This window comes from Geotrypetes seraphini, chromosome 18 (genome assembly GCF_902459505.1).
Source record: "Geotrypetes seraphini chromosome 18, aGeoSer1.1, whole genome shotgun sequence".
In the NCBI taxonomy this organism is placed as follows: Eukaryota; Metazoa; Chordata; class Amphibia; order Gymnophiona; family Dermophiidae; genus Geotrypetes; species Geotrypetes seraphini.
Window position 1 is genome coordinate 31253986 of NC_047101.1, and position 22550 is coordinate 31276535.

The window sequence follows — 22550 nt, forward strand, 5'->3', positions numbered from 1 at the left end:
GTTTTGTTTTTTAAAAAAAATATTTTATGAACCTGCCTCTTGAGCAGTTAAAATTTCAATGAATAAACACATATAATTCTCTAACAGAAGATAGCAAAAAGTGCTATTTTCTTAATAGGTACTGCAAACTCTTTGCTATAAAATCAAATTTGATTTTTCTTTGTTACAGATCAGTATTTTTGAAATTAGCAGTTTTAATTTGGAAATTACATAAAGATGTATTGACTGGACACAATGGGTAAAAATGCTCTCTACTAATATTTGAAAATGATGACAAAAAGTAGCATTGGTGAGAGGAAAAAACATGCCATTCTTGGTCCATTGAGCTCAGAAACCCATCATGACAGTAGTGAATTCAGCATCCAGCAGATCATAGAGTAAATATTCATTTTTTGGGTTTGGATAATAGCATAGAGATTATGGTTGTGTTTCTGGATTTGACAGTAGCCTCAGACACAGAGCAAAGAGACGTTCAAGATGATGATCTTCCCTTAATATTCTCTTTGAAGAAAGATTAACTGAGCTCACTAGATCCTTAAGTTGCCTATACATACATTTGGTCCATCCAAGTAACATGCATTTGGAAATGCAGACCTCCCATAAGAGCCATAGAAGACACATGTTACTTCTGAACAACAATGCCAAATAAAGGGTTAATGTCTGCCCCACCCCCCAAGATAATACTCATAACATATATCATGTGACACAAAAATATCACTTGTTAAATCCATAGGCAGCGGAATTCTTTTTTGTTTGGGGGAGGGGGAAAGCTCTACCCCCCAGACCCCGCCCCCATAATAGTACTAATTGTAATACCATTTTTCCATTCATTTTTCATATATACGCACAATACAATCTTATTAACAATACATAATGGTTAACCACAAAATTAAACTACGCAAAGCACACTGTATGTTTCTCAACATTCATTCCTACAAGAACACCTGGTCTTTGTCACACATGCAGATAACCCCTATGCAAATACAGGACCACAAACTAAAAGTACTAATATATACAAACAAAACCCTAGGATGCAAGACTCTGCATGCAGTACAACCCCCAGAGAAATAGACAAATACATTTCTTCCTGAACAGTGCAAAATATATACAGCAGATGTAATTTCTCATGACTGACACAATTCAATCACTAAATTGAAAATAAAATCATTTCCCCTACCTTTGTTGCCTGGTGATTTTGATTGTCAAACCATCTTTCCCAGTCTCTGGCTGCACTTCCTTCTGTCTGTGCTCTTAACTGTATATCCAGGGCCACCTTATCCATTTACTGTTTTTCTCTCCTTCACTTTCTGCCATACATCCATCTTTAGCATTAACTTTTAAAATTCAACTTTCTTCCATTTTTCTACTTTCTTCTCAAAATCTATTTTTCCATGCCTTCCCTTCCCATCTATCCATGTGTATCATCTCCTCCCTCTTTCTCCTCTATTCCCATCTATCCATAAGAAGCATTTCTTCTTATCTCTTCCCTATCGTACCCATTGCTGTGCACTATCTCCTACCTCTATCTCCCCTTCCTAGCACCGAACTGAGGCTTACCAATCTGTAATTTCCCAGATCTCCCCTGGAGCCCTTTTTAAAAATTGGCGTTAACATTGGCCACCCTCCAATTGTCAAGTGCTACAGACGATTTTAACGACAGGTTACAGATCACTAACAGCAGGTCAGCAATTTCATTTTTGAGTTCTTTTAATACCCTGGGATGTATACCATCCGGTCCTTGCGATTTATCACTTTTTAACTTGTCAATTTGGTTCAGTACATTTTCCAGATTCACCGAGGTTTCTTTCAGTTCCTCCGCATCATCACCCTTGAAAACCATTTCCGGTTCAGGTAGATGTCTTACTTCTTCCGTAAAGACCGAAGCAAAGAATTAATTCAGTCACATCAATGCGGCCCTGAGAGTTCCTCGGTTCTGGATGGAGACTGTTCAGTCTGTTGTCATAGCGGTGGAGCCAGGAGAATTTCTGACCACCCTAGATTTGACAGAAGCTTGCCTTCGCATCCCAATCTTCCCAGAATACAGAAAGTTTCTGAAATTCCATGTGTTGGAGGATCACTATCAATTCTCAGTGGATCGGGGGGGGGGGTTGGATTTCTATTAATAATATATATGAATGATAAGATATTATATTCATGTGGTGTATTTTTTGTTGTATGTGGGAGGGGTGGGGCTTATCTTTTTGTTGTATGATATGGTAGATTTTCAAGTGATATTGTATTCTAATTGTTTGATATTTACTGTACACTTGTTGTGAATTATAAAATGAATAAAGAATAAAAAAAAAAAATTCTCAGTGGTTCCATTTGGACTGGCAGTGTTCTGAACTTTTTACCAAGGTTATGGTGGTGTTGGCTGCTCATCTCTGCAGAGTGGATAGGCAGGTGCAACCGTACTTAGATGATTAACCCTTCAGAGCACTGGCCTGCACAGAATGAGAAAAGGTGGTAGCAGCAGTTGTGGAGATGTTAGAGCCTGGGATGGATTGTGAAATTTTGAAAAAGCCACCTAGTTCTTACAGTCCCTAGAATATCTGGGAGTCTTGCTCAACACAGCAGAAAGTTGAGAATTTCGTCCAGCAGCACGCAAACAGACCAGTTGGAGAAACCTGCACCTACTGTGTGGCATTACCTTCAAGTCCTTGGGTCAGTGGCAGACACGATAGAGGTGACTCCCTGGGTGAAGGCGCATAATCTATATATTCCACGTATCAATAAGGGATCAAAGAGGAAAAAGAATAAAGAACCGGCATGGCTCACTGTAGAGGTTAAGGAAGTAATAAGAGACAAAAAAATCTTCGTTTAAGGAATGGAAAAGGTCAAAAACAGATGAAAACTGGAATAAGCACAAACAACATCAACACAGGTGCCGGAAGGTGGTAAAAGTGGCAAAAAAAGACTATGAGGAAAAAATAGCCAAGGAGGCGAAAACTTCAAGCCGTTCTTTCGATATATTAAGGGGAAACTACCTGCGAAGAAAGCGGTGGGACCATTGGATGACCAAGGAATAAAGGGATCACTAAAGGAGGACAAAGCAATCGCTGACAGACTGAACACATTTTTTGCGTCTGTATTTACCAAAGAGGACATACGCAGCATACCCATCAGGCTATATGCTGGAAGCAAAAACGGGGAAACTAACAGGGTCTATGGTCAGTCTAGAAGAGGTATGCAGGCAGATTGACAGACTTAATAGCGATAAATCCCCGTGACTGGATGGCATCCACCCGAGGGTCATCAAGGAACTGAAAGGGACCATAACTGAACTGCTTCAACTAATAGTTAATCTGTCAATCAAAACAGGAAAGATTCCGGAGGAATAGAATGTTACACCAATCTTCAAAAAAGGTTTGAGAGGAGACCCGAGAAACTATAGACCGGTGAGTCTGACCTCGGTACCAGGAAAGATGGTAGAGGCACTGATAAAGGACCACAACATTGATCACCTCAACGGACACAGTCTGATGAGGACCAGCCAGCACGGTTTCAGCAAAAGCAGATCTTGTCTGACAAACTTGCTGCACTTTTTCGAGGGAGTAAACAAGCAGATAGACAAGGGCGATCCAGTCAACATTGTATATCTGGACTTTCAGAAGGCATTTGACAAGGTTCTGCATGAGCGACTACTTCGGAAAATTGCGAGCCATGGAATCGAGGGAGAAACATGGCTGGAGCATAGGAAACAGAGTGGAGGTAAATGGGCAATACTCGGACTGGAAGAGTGTCACCAGTGGGGTGCCGCAAGGCTCGGCGCTTGGACCTGTACTCTTCAACATCTTTATAAACGATCTGGACATAGGTATGACAAGCGAAGTGATTAAATTTGCAGACAACATGAAGTTATTCAGAGTAGTGAAGACGCAGAGGGATTGCGAAGATCTACAACGTGACATAATCACGCTCGAGGAATGGGCATCGACATGGCAGATGAGGTTCAACGTGAATAAGTGTAAAGTGATGCATGTCGGTATCAAAAATCTCAAGCACGAGTACAGGATGTCTGGGGTGGTACTTGGAGAGACCTCCCAGGAAAGGGACTTGGGAGTTCTGATCAACAAGTCGATGTGTGGCGGCGGCAAATAGGGCGAACAGAATGCTAGAAATGATAAAGAAGGGGTTATCATGCCGCTGTACCGGACCATGGTCGCCCTCACCTGGAGTACTGCGTCTAGCACTGGTCACCGTACATGAAGAAGGACATGGTACTCCTCAAAAGGGTCCAGAGAAGAGCGACTAAGATGGTTAGGGGGTTGGAGGAACTGCCGTACAGCGAAAGATTAGAGAAACTGAACATAAGCAATGCCTCTGCTGGGTCAGACCTGAGGTCCATTGTACCCAGCAGTCCACTCACGCGGCGGCCCAACAGGTCCAGGACCTGTGCAGTAATCCTATAGCCTTCCAAGCAAGTCAACAAAACAACTGGCTAGGCAACTTCATCAAACTCTCCTCATCCTACCTTAACTTCAGAAAACTAATTAAAACAAACCTGTTCAACCGATTTGTAACCAAGAACCCTTAAACACTCTACTGTACCCCTTTTCACATCTTCTTGTTTCCCCACATTGTGTATTTATGTAACAAAATTCCTCAGTTATTTTTTTTCTTCTTGCTGTATCCAAAATCTCCATTGTTATTTGCATTCGCTGACTGTCCAGCTCTTCTTGTTGTAAACTGCCTTGAACTACTATGGCTTTGGCGGTATATAAAAATGAAATTATTATTATTATTATTATCTATACCCCTCTATCCCCTTTTCCAGCAGGAAATTGTCCAATCCTTTCTTGAACCCCAGTACCGTACTCTGCCCTATCACGTTCTCTGGAAGCGCATTCCAGGTGTCCACCACACGTTGGGTAAAGAAGAACTTCCTAGCATTCGTTTTGAATCTGTCCCCTTTCAACTTTTCTGAATGCCCTCTTGTTCTTTTATTATTTGAAAGTTTGAAGAATCTGTCCCTCTCTACTCTCTCTATGCCCTTCATGATCTTGTAAGTTTCTATCATATCCCCTCTAAGTCTCCTCTTCTCCAGGGAAAAGAGACCCAGTTTCTCTAATCTCTCAGCTTTTGAAAGGTTTTCCATCCCTTTTATCAGACGTGTCGCTCTCCTCTGAACCCTCTCTGGGCCTCTTCTCTCTCGAACAGAGGAGATTGAGAGGGTACATGATCGAAACATTCAAGGTACTGAAAGGGATAGACTTAGTGGATAAGGACAGGTTGTTTACCCTCTCCAAGGTAGAGAGAACGAGATGGCACTCTCTCTAAAGTTGAAAGGGGATAGATTCCGTACAAACGTAAGGAAGTTCTTCTTCACCCAGAGAGTGGTGGAAAAATGGAACGCCCTCCCAGAGGCTATCATAGGGGAAAACATCCTCCAGGGATTCAAGACAAAGTTAGACAAGTTCCTACTGAACAAGGATGTATGCTGGTAGGGCTAGTCTGTTAGGGCGCTGTCTTTGACCAAAAGGGCCGCCAGGTGAGTGGACTGCTGGGCATGATGGACCATTGGTCTGACCCAGCAGCGGAATTTCTTATGTTCTTATGCACCCCCTCCATTCGTCTTGAGAGACTTCATGCAAATTACACTTCTTTGGACAGTGGCAGCCAGAAGCAGCATACGCCCACAGTCTCTAATGAAGGGAATCCCGCCTTAATTGAGTCATCCTAACAACGGATGCCAGCTTGTTCGGCTGGGGGGCTCATTTGTTGCACAGTTCAAGACTTTGCTTGAGGGCAAAGCAGTTGATCTTCTCTGACAATGCCACTGCAGTGGCCTTTGTCAACAGGCAGGGAGGCACCAGGAGTTCTGTTGGAAAATGCTCAAGCAGATTATCTCAGCAGACAGACATTAGACCCAGGAGAATACCAGGTGGATTTTTACAGTCTGTGACCCAGAAATATCAAAGAAGAGACAAGTTAATTTAATCATGTATTTTTAATGGGTATAACTAATGGGCAGACTGGATGGACCGTTCAGGTCTTTATCTGCCGTCATTTACTATGTTATGTTACTATGTTGTCCCTGAAAGCGTGTCTGGTTTTATATCAGTGATCTTCAGTGGAGTGTTCATTGTCCGTTCTGACTTCCTTGTGTATTGTCCCTGAAAGCGTTCCAGGTCATTATGAGACGATGGGATCGTTCGTTGTTCAATCTCAAAGATCAAAAAGGTGACACTCTGTTCTTCAGCTGAAGGTGTGAACCTGGAAGTGCAGGGCTAGATGCTGTTGTTCAACTATGGCCAGAGATTGGGCTACTGGAAAAGGTAGTCCTCATGCACTTACAGAAAGAGCAGAGCCTCAAACTCCAGGTTCATCCAAGACCTGTGTTTTTAATTAATATTAGTGTTTATGCTCTCATAAAAGAGAGCTTGTTAAATTAGGTGACTCAATCAGATTTTATTTTTTAATATTTTTAAATACTACTTTAGTCCTGTATCTCTGCTTCCATCCTATCACAAGAACCCATTTATTTTTAGGACCAGTCCCTTGTGCCTCCAGGTGAACTTTACATTATTCTAACATCATGAACAGGTGGTATCTTACTGTGCCTTACTCTGCAGGTGGATTAGTGTCCAAAAGCCAAACTCGGCTACCAGACAGAAAGAGAAAAGCCCAGACTGTTAATTCTGCCTGCATTGGCACATTTGATGTGGCTTGTCATGACACATCTTAATTCCTTAGTGGGGCAATAGCTCTGGGTGCCAGTTACCTCCTTATGTTAGGATGGTCCTTATTACTTAGTAAATTAAGATCTTGCTTAGATGTTTGCTAGTCTACTTTTGAAACAAGTGCCTTGGAAGTTCTTTGCTTCAGAAGAATAAAGGGAAATAACGATACCTGGAACACTGTGCAAATGCACCTGACAACTTGCCAGTGTAGTAAGAATTGTAAAAAGAGCTCCCCAAGGGCACATGAAAAATAAGAGAAAGGAACTTGCAGTTTGAAAGAGCCACTGTCACAGATTAGCATCTCTTGCTGAAGCTTTACGCTCCTTTTGAGGGAATGTGCAGTTCAATTGCTTTTCTCATACCATGCATTTGAAGTAAATTAGCAAGTGTTCTCCATTATGTTTGAAGTTAACAGGACAGCATATGCAGCTATTAATCCAGAATAGCTTAATCTGAAAGCCAAAACTGTTTTGTATGTAATTTGGGTTTCTTAAAGATCTCCAAAGCCTTTTCTTCCTTTTCCTGAAAGAGCATATTGAGGTGGGGGAGTAGTATCATACATGCCAATTCATTATGGGAATGAATTTTTGAAGAAATTGTTCTATTTTTGGAAAGGGTGATTTCTTGTATTAGAAGAGCTATATTTGAGAGCAGTTATCAAACATAAAATAAATGTGTTTTTTTTCCATTTAGACTCCAGAAGAGCTGGATGATTCTGACTTTGAGACAGAAGACTTCGATGTCAGAAGCAGAACAAGTGTTCAGACAGAGGATGATCAGTTAATTGCTGGGCAGAGTGCAAGGGTAAGTAAGATATCTGTATGTTACCTTTAAAGTCTTGCAATTTGTTGGTAACCACTGAAATTTTAGCCAGGAAGAATGTTGCTAGATACATTGATTTCTTCTGAAAATCTTTGTAAAATCTCCAAATTGTCTTGAACTTAAGCTTCCTTCCAACTCTAGCCGTCCGACGTCAATTCTGACGTCGGAGAGGACGTTCTGGGCCAGCCAATCGCTGCCTGGCTGGCCCGGAACGTTCTCTCCGACGTTAGAATTGACATCGGGCAACCAGAGTTGGTCGGCCCGCAGGAAAAGAAGCAGGGCGAATTCGGCGCCGACCTGTTTCCGATGGCCAGTGGCAGCCTTTCCCCTATGTTGGTGGCAGCAGTATGTTTTCCAATGGCGGTGGCATTGGGAGGGAGAAGAAAGAAAGGGGGGGGGGACAGGGATCCAGAAAGAAAGAAAGGGGGCAGGGTGAAAAAGAAAAAAAAATGGGGCATGGGGAGAGAAAGAAAGAAGGGGGCAGGATGAAAGAAAGAAAGAAATGGGGCACGGAGAGAGAGAGAAAAACAGACATACAGAAAAAGGGGGCATGGAGAGAGAAAGAAAGAAGGGGACAGGATGAAACAAAAAAAAAGTTGGGGGAGGGAATGATGTCTGGAGGAGAGGAAGCATACTGCAGGCTGAAAGAAGGGAAGAAATATTGGATGCACAGTCAGAAGAATAAAGTGCAACCAGAGATTGATGAAATTACCAAACAAAGGTAAGAAAAATGATTTTATTTTCAATTTAGTGATCAAAATGTGTCCGTTTTGAGAATTTATATATGCTGTCTATATTTTGCACTATGGGCCCCTTTTACTAAACTGCAATAGCAGTTTTTAGCGCAGGGAGCCTATGAGCGTCGAGAGCAGCGTGGGGCATTCAGCGCAGCTCCCTGCGCTAAAAAAACGCTATAGCGGTTTAGTAAAAAGGGAGGGGGTATATTTGTCTATTTTTGTATAGTTGTTACTAAGGTGACATTGCATAGAGCCTTGACCTCTTTGAAAACCCGTGGAATATAAATGATAATTAACATTTTCTCTGCGTACAGTGTGCTTTGTATTTTTAAAATTTTATTGTTGGTAGATCATTTTGACTTGGCCACGAAGGTAAGGGGGAGGGAGGGAGGGAAGCTGCTGAAAGACATCTAGTAATCATTGCAGGCTTGACTGTGCAGGGAATTATTTTTGTAAAATCATGCTTTGTTATGTGACTGTCATTATTTAGACTTTAATTTCTATGAATGAATAGAATGAAAATGATATAAAATTGCTTGCTTGTTTTTATGTGTGTGTGCTGAAAGAAAGTGGAGAGAGAGTGGACTGAGGACGCTGAAGGGAAATGGGGAAGAGAGAGTGGGAAGAAGACGCTGATTTATAAATTGACAATTGTACAGAATATTGTTTCTTTTTATACTTTAATATAATAAGTTCAATATAAAACAATTCAAGGCTTATGTGGATGGAATCGGATGGTTTGTGGGGATGAGGACCGAGCTTACGGGGATTAGTCCAATAAAATGGTATTTTCTATTTCTCATTATTTGTTTTATTTTTATTTGTTAATTTGTAAAGTGGTGATTGTTATGTATCAGTTTTTTCAAATTTACATCTACTGTCTTTATATTTTGCACAGTATTAGAGGACATGTATTACTGTTTTTGTGGTGTTGTGGTGTTGCATTGTATGCAGAGTCTGGTTTCTTGGCAGTTCAGTTTAACTTTTGTCTACATATTTCTATTTTTAGTTTGATTATTCCATATTGGACAGGGTGTATCTGTCTGTGTGTATGAAAGGGACATGGCTTTCTGATAGCATCGACTGTACAGGATCAATTGACTGTGCAGGATCTGGTTTGTTTAGTTTTACAATGTATGTGTTGGTGCTCTAGTGCTCACTGCAGTGTTTAAGATGCTGCCTTTTCCTAGGTACACTCTTGTGTGATATGTAGATTGTTACTAAAAATCATATTTTTAATATAGATGGGGGTGTCAAAAAATGATGGGCCTCGGGTGTCACATATGCTAGGTACTAGCTATGAACAACTCAGATATATTGAAAACCAATGTATGTATGAACAACACTTCCAATCAGAGACAAATGTGGTCATAAGATGTTGTAGTAATATAAATGTACTGCAGAAGCTCTATGAAACCAGTATCAATTCTTTATCACTCTAAAAGAAGGAAAAACGCCTCAGACAAGGCCCTCCCACCTCCACAAAAGTGGATCTTAAAGGTGGTAAAGCGGTAACCTCAGGCAAAAACCTTCTTACAAAAGTGAGCAATTGAATCAAAAACTGTGCTTCACAAATAACAATTGAAAGATAGAAGCAAAAAAACCACTTATCTTAGAGCTGATCGGCACACCTGTGCTTCTATCTTTCAATTGTTATTTGTGAAGCACAGTTTTTGATTCAATTGCTCACTTTTGTAAGAAGGTTTTTGCCTATGAGGTTACCGCTTTACCACCTTTAAGATCCACTTTTGTGGAGGTGGGAGGGCCTTGTCTGAGGCGTTTTTCCTTCTTTTAGAGTGATAAAGAATTGATACTGGTTTCATAGAGCTTCTGCAGTACATTTATATTACTACAACATCTTATGACCACATTTGTCTCTGATTGGAAGTGTTGTTCATACATATGCTAGGTACGCCACTGATTGAAATATGGCACAGTTTAAAGTTTATTATTTATTTATTTTGATTTTTATCCCATTCTCCCAGAAGCTCAGAATGGGTTACAAGTAGACATTCACAATCGTTTGAAAACAGACTAGTCATGACAACAAATAGGTTACAGTAGGCAATAAAAGAGCTTATTCTAGAGACCAGACTGGTCATAGCAAAGAGTACTAGGAGAAGTATATTGAGGAGGCAGTTTTTAATGGCCCGATTCTGCTCTGCGGAAGGTCATTAGTGAGTCTTAACGACCTGATCTGTGTTGGTAGTTGGTTCCATAGCTGAGGTAGGAAATGGCTGTAGAATCTTTTGTACGCCGTACTCATTCGGAGGGATCTGCCTGCGGGAATGCTAAGTCTTTGTTCTACTTTGGAGCGGAGGAGATGATTAGGGGTGTATAGGCGTAGCTTGGATGCTATGTAGGCTGTTTTTTTTTTTGGTAGAATCTCTCTTGTGTGTCATGACCAGGGCTTTGAAGATGCATCACTTTTTGACTGCATAGAGCGCTGGAGTAATGGGGTCATGGTAGCTGAGGTTGTATAGGAGTTGAATTGCTGAGTTCTGGACTTTTGGCAGGCTGCTTTAAAAAATTGTTTACAACATTTTTTTTTTTTTTTAAAGGTTTTCTAGTAAAAGTAAATGATTACATATAATCTAGGACAGCATTTGTGTTTACTTAATCTTTCTTCTATATTGCACAACTTCTCATCCTCATCTTGCCCTAGACATGCCTATCAATAAAGGAAAACAGTCCAAATTCTTGTGTAACAGGGCTGGTATCTTGTTAAACCCCGTCAGTTGTGAGGGTTGTAGAGAGCCCACTGTTTATGTTCATGCTCCTCCTCCCATCACTCTGGGATGAGCTCCACTCCCCTCAATCTTACTCTTTACAAGCGAGGAGTAGGGAGCCTGTCCTGCTCGAGTTTCATCTTTATTATTTTTGTTTTTTAATTATCCGGTCAGAGGCTTTATCCCAGGACAAGCAGGCAGCATATTCTTGACTGATGGGTGACGGCACCGACGGAGCCCCGGTACGGACAATTTTAGAGTGATTGCACTCTAAGAACTTTAGAAAGTTCTAGCTCGGCCGCACCGCGCACGCGCGAGTGCCTTCCCGCCCGACAGAGGCGCGCGGTCCCTCAGTTTCTTAGTTTCCGCGGAGCTAAGAAGACGCGTTTTTCAACGGCTGTTGAAACTTTTTTCTATTGCCTTCCCGCTCGCGTAAACTTTTGAGTATTTGTATTATTTCTTTTCTTTCTTTTATTGGTAAAAAAAAAAAAAAATTTTCTACAATTTTTCTTTCATTTGATTTTCCCCGGCGGGGCCTTCTGCCACCATCGAAGCCTCGGCCTTCGATTTGGCTGAAGCCGTTTTTACGTTCATGCCCCCTCAGCCAGGGTTTAAAAAGTGCCAGCGGTGTGCTCGGCCTATATCTCTCACGGACCCACACAACTGGTGTTTACAGTGTTTGGGTCCTGAGCATCAGGCCTCTACTTGCACCCGCTGTGCCACTCTCAAAAAACGGACTTTGAAAAATCGCCAGATCCAGCAGCGATTATTGTTCGGGGCCGAGATGTCCGACCCCGTGCCATCGACTCCAGCTTCGGCACCGATTCAGTCGGCACCCTCTTCTTCGACGCCGCGTGATTCCGCGCCGACGTCTCACCAGTCAGGTAAGCCGGCTAAGAAGCCTTCCCCGCTGGAACGTCCTCCGGTCTCGAGTGCAGTGAGTCCAATCCTGCCGACTGTGAGACGCCAGCGGAAGCGCTCCGCCCCTATAGAGGTGAGTCCCTCGACATCGGGCTCCTCATCTCCGGGGCGTCGAGCGGCACCGCAGGTACCGCAGAAGAAAAAGGCGGTACCGGTGCCATCCCTTGATGACCGTATCACGGCCATTCTTCAGGAACAGCTTAAGGACCAGTTAAAACAGCTCCTCCCTGCTATCCTGACTCCGAACCTTCCGGTGCCGGTCCGCACCGAGCTTCCGGTACCGATTGTGGAACAGCCTGTGTTACCTGCTTCCACTATTTCGGTACCGCTTCAATCATCGGTATCGATGCCAGTTCTTGCACCGGAGCCGAGAGCTCACCATCAATCGGTACAAACTTCGGCACCGGTGCGGCCGATAACATCGCCTGACTCGATATCGATGAGGTCGGGTAAGTCGGTGCGCAAAACCCGACACCTACAATCATCGACCCCGGAGTCTCAGGACCATGCTTCCCATGTCAGGGATCCTGATCTGTGGGGGGACTCAGAGGAACCCTTTCTTTCTGAAGGCGAATGTTCCTCGGAGGAGGAGGACTCTACTGTCCCTGACCCATCCTCCAAGCATGTCACTTCCTCTTTCTCTTGCTTTTTGAAAGAGATGTGTGACTCCTTGTCCATTCCTTTGGAGGCTGAATCCAAAAAGTCTAAAGCTTTTTTGGATGCTCTTGATTTTGATCAGCCTCCAAAGGAATATTTGAAACTCCCTCTTCATGACATCTTGAGGGAGACTTTCTATAAGAATTTAGAGACTCCTTTAACTGTCCCAGGGGCCCCACGTAAGCTGGATTCTCTATATAAGGTAATTCCCATTCCTGGGTTCGACAAACCTCAACTGCCACACGAATCCTTATTTGTCGAATCCACCCTTAAAAAATCTTCGGGAGCCAGTGTATATGCATCAGTACCTCCTGGCAGAGAAGGTAGAGCCATGGATAAATTTGGTAAGAGGCTCTATCAAAATGCTATGTTAGCAAATAGAGCTAGCAATTATGCTTTTCATTTTTCTTTTTATTTGAAGCATCTTCTTACCTCCATGGCTTCCTTCGAAAAGTACCTTCCTTCACGCAAGCATCATTCTTTTCATACCTGCTTGTCGTCTCTTTTTCAATTACGTAAGTTCATGGTTCGATCCATATATGACACCTTTGAACTTACGTCCAGAGCGACAGCAATGTCGGTGGCTATGCGTCGCCTGGCCTGGCTTCGGGTATCCGAGCTTGATGTTAATCATCAGGATCGGTTAGCCAACGCCCCTTGCCTAGGGGATGAGCTCTTTGGGGAATCCATGGACTCAACCACACAAAAGCTTTCTGCTCATGAGACACGCTGGGATACCCTGCTTAAAAACAAAAAGAAGCCTCCTCCGCCTAAACCATATAGGCAGCAGTCGGCCTATCAACGACGCTTCGCAGCTCGGCCATTACCTACCAATGCTCAGCAACCCAGGCGTCAGAGGCAGCAACAACGTCAGCCTCCCAGACAGCAGTCACAGCAGCAACCTGTGAAACCACCTCCTCAGCAGAAGTCACAGCCCTTTTGACTTCATTCTCAGCAGTATAGCCAGTATTCCGATTCCTGCTCTCCTGCCTCAACCTATAGGAGGTCGACTTTCTCTGTTCCTCAGCCGGTGGGAAGTTATCACTTCGGACCAATGGGTCCTCAACATCATCCACCACGGCTACTCTCTCAACTTTCAGACTCTTCCGCCCCAAAGCCTGCCAAAAGAGTCTGCTTTGAACAGTCCTCAATCTTCCCTCCTCATTCAGGAAGTTCAATCCCTCCTTCTTCTAAACGCTATAGAGGAAGTTCCTCTAGATCAAAAGGGGCAGGGATTCTACTCCCGTTATTTTCTTGTCCCCAAGTAAACAGGAGATCTCAGACCTATTCTAGATCTTCGCGATCTCAACAAACATCTGGTAAAGGAGAAGTTCAAGATGCTTTCCTTAGCTATTCTATATCCTCTTCTCAACCAAGACGACTGGCTATGCTCCCTCGATCTCAAAGAAGCATACACTCACATACCGATCCATGTAACCTCAAGACAGTATCTCCGTTTCATGATCAATCATTGTCATTACCAATACAAGGTGCTGCCCTTCGGCCTTGCCTCCTCTCCAAGGGTCTTCACCAAGTGTCTCATTGTGGTAGCGGCATTTCTACGCTCTCACCACCTCCAGGTCTTTCCTTATCTGGACGACTGGTTAATCAAGGCCACATCCGCTCAAGCAGTTCTACTGGCCACCAACCAAACCATCTTGTTTCTACGAATTCTGGGGTTCGAGATCAATCTACCCAAATCTCATCTCATCCCCACTCAGAGACTTCAATTCATTGGAGCGATCCTGGACACACTCCTCATGAGAGCTTTCCTACCATCCAATCGTCTTCAGACCCTTCAGTCTCTATGTCAGCAGGTGCTTTCACTACCTTCCATCTCAGCCAGGCAAATGATGGTACTCTTGGGGCACATGGCATCTACAGTTCATGTCACGCCCCTCGCACGTCTTCACCTGCGCACTCCTCAATGGACCCTTGCTACTCAGTGGTCCCAAGCGACGGATCCTTGCTCACGACACATATCTGTGACATCATCTCTTCGTCAGTCTCTTCAATGGTGGTTGGTATCCTCAAATCTATCCAGAGGTCTTCTATTCCATCAACCTCCTCATCAACTAGTCATCACCACCGACGCCTCTCTTTATGCATGGGGAGCCCACTTGAACGAGTTCCAGACTCAGGGTCTTTGGACGGCCCAGGAAAAGAAGCATCAAATCAATTTCCTGGAACTCAGAGCGATGTTTTATGCTCTCAAGGCCTTCCAACATCTTCTCTTTCCTCAGGTTCTTCTGTTGTGCACAGACAATCAGGTTGCGATGTACTACATCAACAAACAGGGTGGGACGGGCTCTCGCCTGTTATGCCAAGAAGCCCAAAAGATCTGGAATTGGGCCATAGATCACCATCTCTTCCTGAAAGCTATCTACATTCAGGGAAAACAGAATTCTTTAGCGGACAAACTCAGCAGAATTCTCCAGCCTCACGAGTGGACACTCGATCCTGTAACTCTGCAGTCTATCTTCACTCAATGGGGCACTCCTCAGATAGACCTCTTTGCAGCTCCTCACAATCACCAGCTGCCCCTATTTTGCTCCAGACTTTACTCTCCTCACCGTCTGGCAGCGGATGCTTTTCTCCTAGACTGGTCGAATCTGTTCCTGTACGCCTTCCCTCCTCTGCCTCTAATGTTGAGAACATTATTCAAGCTCAAGAGGGAACGAGCCACAATGATTCTGATTGCTCCGAGGTGGCCCAGGCAACATTGGTTCTCCCTTCTACTTCAACTCAGTTCCAGGGAACCTTTTCTTCTTCCTCTGTTTCCTTCTCTACTTACGCAACAGCAGGAAACCCTTCTACATCCCAACCTCCAGTCTCTGCACCTGACAGCTTGGTATCTCTCGGGCTGACATCTCATGATACTCTTTTATCTCAGCCTGTTCGTTCCATTCTGAATGCCTCCAGGAAACCAACCACTCTGCAATGTTACCATCAGAAGTGGACGAGATTTTCCTCCTGGTGTCTTCTTCATCATCTTGATCCAACTTCTCTGGCAGTGGAGACATTGTTGGATTATTTGCTCTCTTTGTCTGACTCTGGCCTTAAGTCCTCTTCCATCAGAGTCCACCTCAGTGCCATTGCAGCTTTTCATGAGCCAGTCCATGGAAAACTTCTCTCGGCTCATCCCCTGGTATCCAGGTTCATGCGAGGGCTTTTCAATGTGAAACCACCTCTTAAAGCCCCTCCTGTTATCTGGGATCTCAATGTGGTTCTTTCCGCCTTAATGAAGCCTCCATTTGAACCATTGGCTACATCTCCTTTCAAGTTTCTCACTTGGAAAGTGCTTTTCCTTATTGCTCTTACCTCTGCCAGGAGGGTCAGTGAGCTTCATGCACTTGTCGCAGATCCACCTTTTACGGTTTTTCACCATGACAAGGTGGTTTTGCGTACACATCCAAAGTTTCTCCCTAAGGTTGTCTCTGAATTCCATCTCAACCAATCCATTGTTCTACCGGTTTTCTTTCCAAAACCTCATTCTCATTCTGGGGAACAAGCTCTGCATACTTTGGATTGTAAACGGGCTCTAGCTTACTATCTAGAGCGTACGAAACCCCACAGATCAGTTCCTCAACTTTTTCTGTCCTTTGATCCGAATAAATTGGGACGTCCTGTTTCTAAACGTACGTTGTCTAATTGGCTGGCAGCGTGCATTTCATTCTGTTATGCTCAGACCGGACTGACACTGGAAGGTTCTGTCACGGCCCATAGAGTCAGAGCTATGGCAGCATCTGTAGCTTTCCTCCGTTCCACTCCTATTGAGGAAATCTGCAAGGCTGCTACTTGGTCCTCAGTTCACACTTTTACATCTCATTATTGTCTGGATGCTTTCTCCAGACGGGATGGACACTTCGGCCAATCTGTTTTGCAAAATTTGTTTTCCTAATGGCCAACCTTCCCTCCATCCCTCTTTTTGTTAGCTTGGAGGTCACCCATCAGTCAAGAATATGCTGCCTGCTTGTCCTGGGATAAAGCACAGTTACTTACCGTAACAGGTGTTATCCAGGGACAGCAGGCAGATATTCTTGCGTCCCACCCACCTCCCCGGGTTGGCTTCTTAGCTGGCTTATACTAACTGAGGGACCGCGCGCCTCTGTCGGGCGGGAAGGCACTCGCGCGTGCGCGGTGCGGCCGAGATAGAACTTTCTAAAGTTCTTAGAGTGCAATCACTCTAAAATTGTCCGTACCGGGGCTCCGTCGGTGCCGTCACCCATCAGTCAAGAATATCTGCCTGCTGTCCCTGGATAACACCTGTTACGGTAAGTAACTGTGCTTTCGGTGCTCCAGAGGATACCAGTCACCCTGGGGCATCTCTGGCTTTGAGAAGATACATACTCTCGGGGCTCAGATCTGAGGCCCACAGGCACATGCTTCGCATGATTCCTGTGTGGCCAGTCTGCATCAGTAGTTCTCAGAGCTCATGATCCGTATCCTAGATTCGTCCACAGTGGGCTTGAGTGGCTCGCCCTAGGTTCTGTCCGTAGTGGACTCAAGCACAGCATGAGTGGATCACTTGGTGGTTTATCCAGGATCATGGCCGACTGCGTTTATCTCCTCCCACACACACAGGTCATGTGGCTTTGGGGGGGGGGGTCTGAGGTCCAGTTCCTTGTTAGGGACTGGATAGCAGTCTGAAGAAACAAGGCATTTTTTGGACTCCAGTCTTGTCTGAGGCAGAAATCTTCTCTCGCACCTGATCTGAAGTTTCCCTATACAGCTTCAGCATAGCAGCATGGCATAGTGAGTAAGGCTATTGCAGCCTATGGGGAAAATTAGTGTATGTGGGGGGGAAGGTTCCTTAAAAGTTTATTTTTTAAGGTTTCTGAGGTTAGGGATCAGGTCTCCTATCTCCCAAAAACCCTTCCCTTAATTTTTTGTGTTGACATTTTTTCTCCACGGGCTGCTTTGGCACCAGAATCGCTATTGCAGTTGGCAGTTTTGGATTTCCTGATTTTATTTTAAAAACCTCCATGTATGAAATCCCAAGGAGCCATGCCGATTTCGTGGAGACCCAAGCTCTGGTGAGAGGATTAAGGTTCAGAGTCCATGCCATTACTTTCTCATTCAGGGTCCTCAGCTCTGGGGGATTCCAGCTGGGAGGGTCTAACTATGATCAGGTGGCAGTCCTGGACCTTGGAGAGGATCTGAGGGTGTAAAGGTTATTCAAACTCTCTGGCTTGCAAGGTTTGTTGTGGAGGGACTCCAGGAACTAAAGTTGGAGCTGCCTCAAGCCTCCACAGCTCAGTGTTTCCTTATTAGCAGTACCAAAGAACAGAATGCCTGTTTTCCCTTGCATCCAGAGATTACTAAGATGTTAATGGGTTACAAGATCCGAGGCAACATGGCTTTACAAAAGGTAAATCGTGCCAAACGAACCTGATTGAATTTTTTGATTGGGTGACCAGAGAGCTGGATCGAGGACATATGCTAGATGTAATTTACTTGGATTTCAGCAAAGCCTTTGATACAGTTCCTCATAGGAGGCTGTTGAACAAACTTGAAGGGCTGAAGTTAGGCCCAAAGTGGTGAACTGGGTCAGAAACTGGCTGTCGGACAGACGCCAGAGGGTGGTGGTTAATGGAAGTCCTCGAAGGAAGGAAAGGTGACTAGTGGAGTCCCTCAGGGATCAGTGCTGGGGTCAATCCTGTTCAGTATGTTTGTGAGTGACATTGCTGAAGGGATAGAAGGAAAAGTGTGCCTTTTTGCAGATGATACCAAGATTTGTAACAGAGTAGACACCGAAGAGGGAGTGGAAAATATGAAAAAGGATCTGCAAAAGTTAGAGGAATGGTCTAATGCCTGGCTTAGTTGCCATACTGAATGCAAAAAATTCAGTGCAAAAAAATGCAGAGTAATGCATTTGAGGATTAATAATAGGAAGGAACCGTATATGCTGGGAGGAGAGAAGCTGATATGCACGGACGGGGAGAGGGACCTTGGGGTGATAGTGTCCGAAGATCTAAAAGTGAAAAAACAGTGTGACAAGGCAGTGGCTGCTGCCAGAAGGATGCTGGGCTGTATAAAGAGAGGCGTAGTCAGTAGACGGAAGAAGGTGTTGATGCCCCTGTACAGGTCATTGGTAAGGCCCCACTTGGAGTATTGTGTTCAATTTTGGAGACCGTATCTGGCGAAGGACGTAAGAAGACTTCAGGCGGTCCAGACGAGGGCGACGAAAATGATAGGAGGCTTGCGCCAGAAGACGTATGAGGAGAGACAGGGGAGATATGATTCAGACGTTCAAATACTTGAAGGGTATTAATGTAGAACAAAATCTTTTTCAGAGAAAGGAAAATGGTAAAACCAGAGGACATAATTTGAGGTTGAGGGGTGGTAGATTCAAAGGCAATGTTAGGAGATTCTACTTTACGGAGAGGGTGGTGGATGCCTGGAATGCGCTCCTGAGAGAGGTGATGGAGAGGAAACTGTGACTGAGTTCAAAGAAGCGTGGGATGAACACAAAGGATCTAGAATCAGAAAATAAATTATATATTGAACTAAGGCCAGTACTGGGCAGACTTGCACGGTCTGTGTCTGTGTATGGCCGTTTGGTGGAGGATGGGCTGGGGAGGGCTTCAATGGCTGGGAGGGTGTAGATGGGCTAGAGTAAGTCTTAACAGAGATTTCGGCAGTTGGAACCCAAACACAGTACAGGATTGAATTCTTGCCCAAAAATAGCTAAGAAGAAAAAATTAAAAAATTTAAATTGAATCAGGTTGGACAGACTGGATGGACCATTCGGGTCTTTATCTGCCGTCATTTACTATGTTACTAGAAACATAGAAACATAGAAAGTGACGGCAGATAAGGGCCAAGGCCCATCAAGTCTGCCCACACCAATGACCCTCCCCTACCTCCCTTTGCGAAGAGAACCCACCATTCGATCCCATTTAGCTTTATAATCAGGCACACTGCTGGCCTCAATTACCTGTATCAGAAGACCATTCCATTGATCCACCACCCTCTCGGTGAAGAAGTATTTCCTGGTGTCGCCATGCAATGTCCCTCCCCTGATTTTCCATGGATGCCCTCGTGTTGACGTGAGTTCCTTGAAGAAAAAGATATCCTCCCCCACCTCGATACGGCGCGTGAGGTATTTGAATGTTTCGATCATGTCCCCCCTCTCCCTGCGTTCCTCCAGGGAGTAGAGCTGCAATTTATTCAGCCGTTCCTCATACGGGAGATCCCTGAGCCCTGTGACCATCCGTGTGGCCATTCGCTGGACCGATTCAAGTCTCAGCACATCTTTGCGGTAATGTGGTCTCCAGAATTGTACACAGTACTCCAGATGGGGTCTCACCATGGACCTATACAATGGCATTATGACTTCGGGTTTACGGCTAACGAAACTCCTGCGTATGCAACCTATGATTTGTCTGGCTTTAGATGAAGCTTTCTCCACCTGAGTAACAGTCTTCATGTCCTCACTGATTATTACCCCTAAGTCTCGTTCTGCTACAGTTCTCTCTAGGATCTCACCATTAAGAGTGTAAGTCTTACATGGATTTTTGTTGCCAAGGTGCATGACCTTGCATTTTTTGGCATTGAAGTTTAGTTGCCAGGTCCTGGACCAATTCTCCAGTAGGAGGAGGTCGTGTGCCATACTATCGGTCTTAGATTTGTTGTCAGGTCCTGTTGTGTTCTTGTCCATTATATTGCATAATTTGGCGTCATCGGCGAATAACGTTAATTTACCCTGAAGCCCCTCAGCCAAGTCCCTTATGAAGATGTTGAATAAAATTGGGCCCAAGACCGAGCCCTGCGGCACTCCACTTATCACCTCTGTCGTTTCGGAGGGGGAGCCATTCACCACCACCCTCTGAAGTCTACCTCCTAGCCAGTCCCCCACCCATGTAGTCAAGGTATCACCCAAACCTATAGAGCTCATCTTGCTCAACAACCTGCGGTGTAGTACGCTATCGAATGCTTTGCTGAAATCTAAGTGCACGACGTCCAGGGACTCCCCAATATCCAGCTTCCTCGTCACCCAGTCAAAGAAGCTGATCAGGTTGGATTGACAAGACCTCCCCTTTGTGAACCCATGTTGACGGGGATCTCGCAGATTCCCCTCGTTCAGGACCGTATCCAATTGGTGTTTGATTAGAGTTTCCATTAGTTTGCTCACTATTGATGTGAGACTCACTGGTCTGTAGTTCGTAGCTTCCATCCTGCTTCCTTTTTTGTGGAGTGGAATGACATTAGCCGTTTTCCAGTCTAGCGGGACTTTTCCTTTGCTAAGGGAGAGATTGAAGAGTGTTGATAGTGGTTTCGCCAAGGTGTCTCTTAACTCCCTGAGTACTCTGGGGTGTATGTTGTCTGGCCCCATAGCTTTGTGAACCTTGAGTTTGGATAGTTCACTGTAGACACTACTGGGCGTAAACTCGAAGCTGCAAAACGGGTCTATCGAGCTATCCCCTGTTGGTAGCTGAGGGCCGGATCCCTGCGCCTCACGGGTGAAGACTGAGCAAAAGTATTCATTTAACAATTTAGCCTTCTCGGAGTCCGATTCTACATAGTTCCCGTCCGGTTTCCTAAGGTGTACTATCCCTCCTGTGTTCCTGTTTCTATCACTAATATACTTAAAGAATGCTTTATCGCCCTTTTTGATGTTCTTTACTAGATTCTCCTCCATCTGCAATTTGGCCTCTCTGACTGCCGTTTTGACGGCTCTTGACTTGGCCAGATAGTCTTCCCTGGAGCCCTGCTTCCCTGAATGTTTGAAGGAGATGAATGCTCTTTTCTTCTCTTTTATGAGGTTGGAGACCTCCGTAGAGAACCACTGCGGCTTGTTTTTTCTTCTTCGTTTACTTAGATTTAATAAATCGGTTTGTTGCTTCGGTAGCTTTCAGTGTTGACCACAATTCCTCTTCATTATCAGTCTCTGCTTGGTTTTGCAGCGACTGATGGATGAATTCCCCCATGTTCTCGAAGTTGGTGTCCTTGAAGCTGAGGACCTTAGTTAATGTGTTGGATTTGGTGAAACCTTTTCTGAGGTTAAACCATACCATGTTGTGGTCACTGGATGATAGCGTGTCTCCCACAGAGACCTCTGTGACACTTTCTCCGTTGGTAAGTATTAGGTCTAGAATCGCCTAATCCCTAGTTGGCTCCAAAACCATTTGCTTGAGTCTTGCTCCCTTTATAGAGTTTAATAGCCTTCTGCTGCTGCCGGTCGCAGAGGAAAGTGTGTCCCAATTCACATCAGGCATATTGAAGTCACCCAATAATACTGTGTCCCCACGCAAGGTGATATTCTCTATGTCCTCGATTAATTCCATATCAAGGTCTTCCTGTTGCCTTGGAGGTCTGTATACTATGCCAAGGTACAGGCATTTGTCCTTTCCCCTGGCCAAATTTACACAAAGGGATTCCCCTGTGTACCTAACATCTGTGATTCTGGTAACTTTGATGTCATCTTTGGCATATAGTGCTACCCCTCCTCCCATTTTGCCCTCCCTGTCTCGGCGGAACAAATTGTAACCTGGTATGACCATGTCCCACCTGTGGGAGTCCGTGAGCCAGGTTTCGGATATCGCCACCACATCTAGGTCGGCGTCCCTCATTTCCGTCTCCAATTCCAGAATCTTGTTGCCCAAACTGTGGGCATTGACGTACATAGCCTTCCAAATCCTAGGTTTGTTATGGCTATCTAGTGATATTCCCGATTGAGCTCCATCGGCTCCTTTGGTATTGTTTGCAATGTGTGTATTCTCCTTAGACCCTGAAACACAGTGTGAACTTACCCCGGACTCGAAAATGTCCGTATCCCCCCCGAACATGGAAATGTGAGCACCCCCCCCCCATACCCATGATTGCTATGTGTATATACCTCAGATCCTAAATTGTATTTGCAGCTTTTCATTAGGTAGGTTATTAGTGCCCGTACCCTCCCCCAACTTACCTAGTTTAAAGCCCTATGGAGTAGGCGGGCTAATCGGTGTCCAAAGACGTTCTTCCCTCTGCTGGACAGGTGCAACCCGTCTGGTCCC

The 22550-nt window shown here is 44.7% G+C and overlaps 1 protein-coding gene across 2 annotated transcripts in view; it reads left to right on the forward strand.

Annotated features, from left to right (window-relative positions):
* CTNNA1 (catenin alpha 1) overlaps positions 1–22550 on the forward strand; it is a 179110-nt gene that overhangs the window by 120377 nt on the left and 36183 nt on the right. For both annotated transcript variants that reach the window (XM_033927160.1, XM_033927161.1), the window contains exon 14: positions 7377–7487. In XM_033927160.1, the coding sequence (XP_033783051.1) occupies positions 7377–7487 (111 nt within the window). The remainder of the gene's footprint in view (positions 1–7376; positions 7488–22550) is intronic.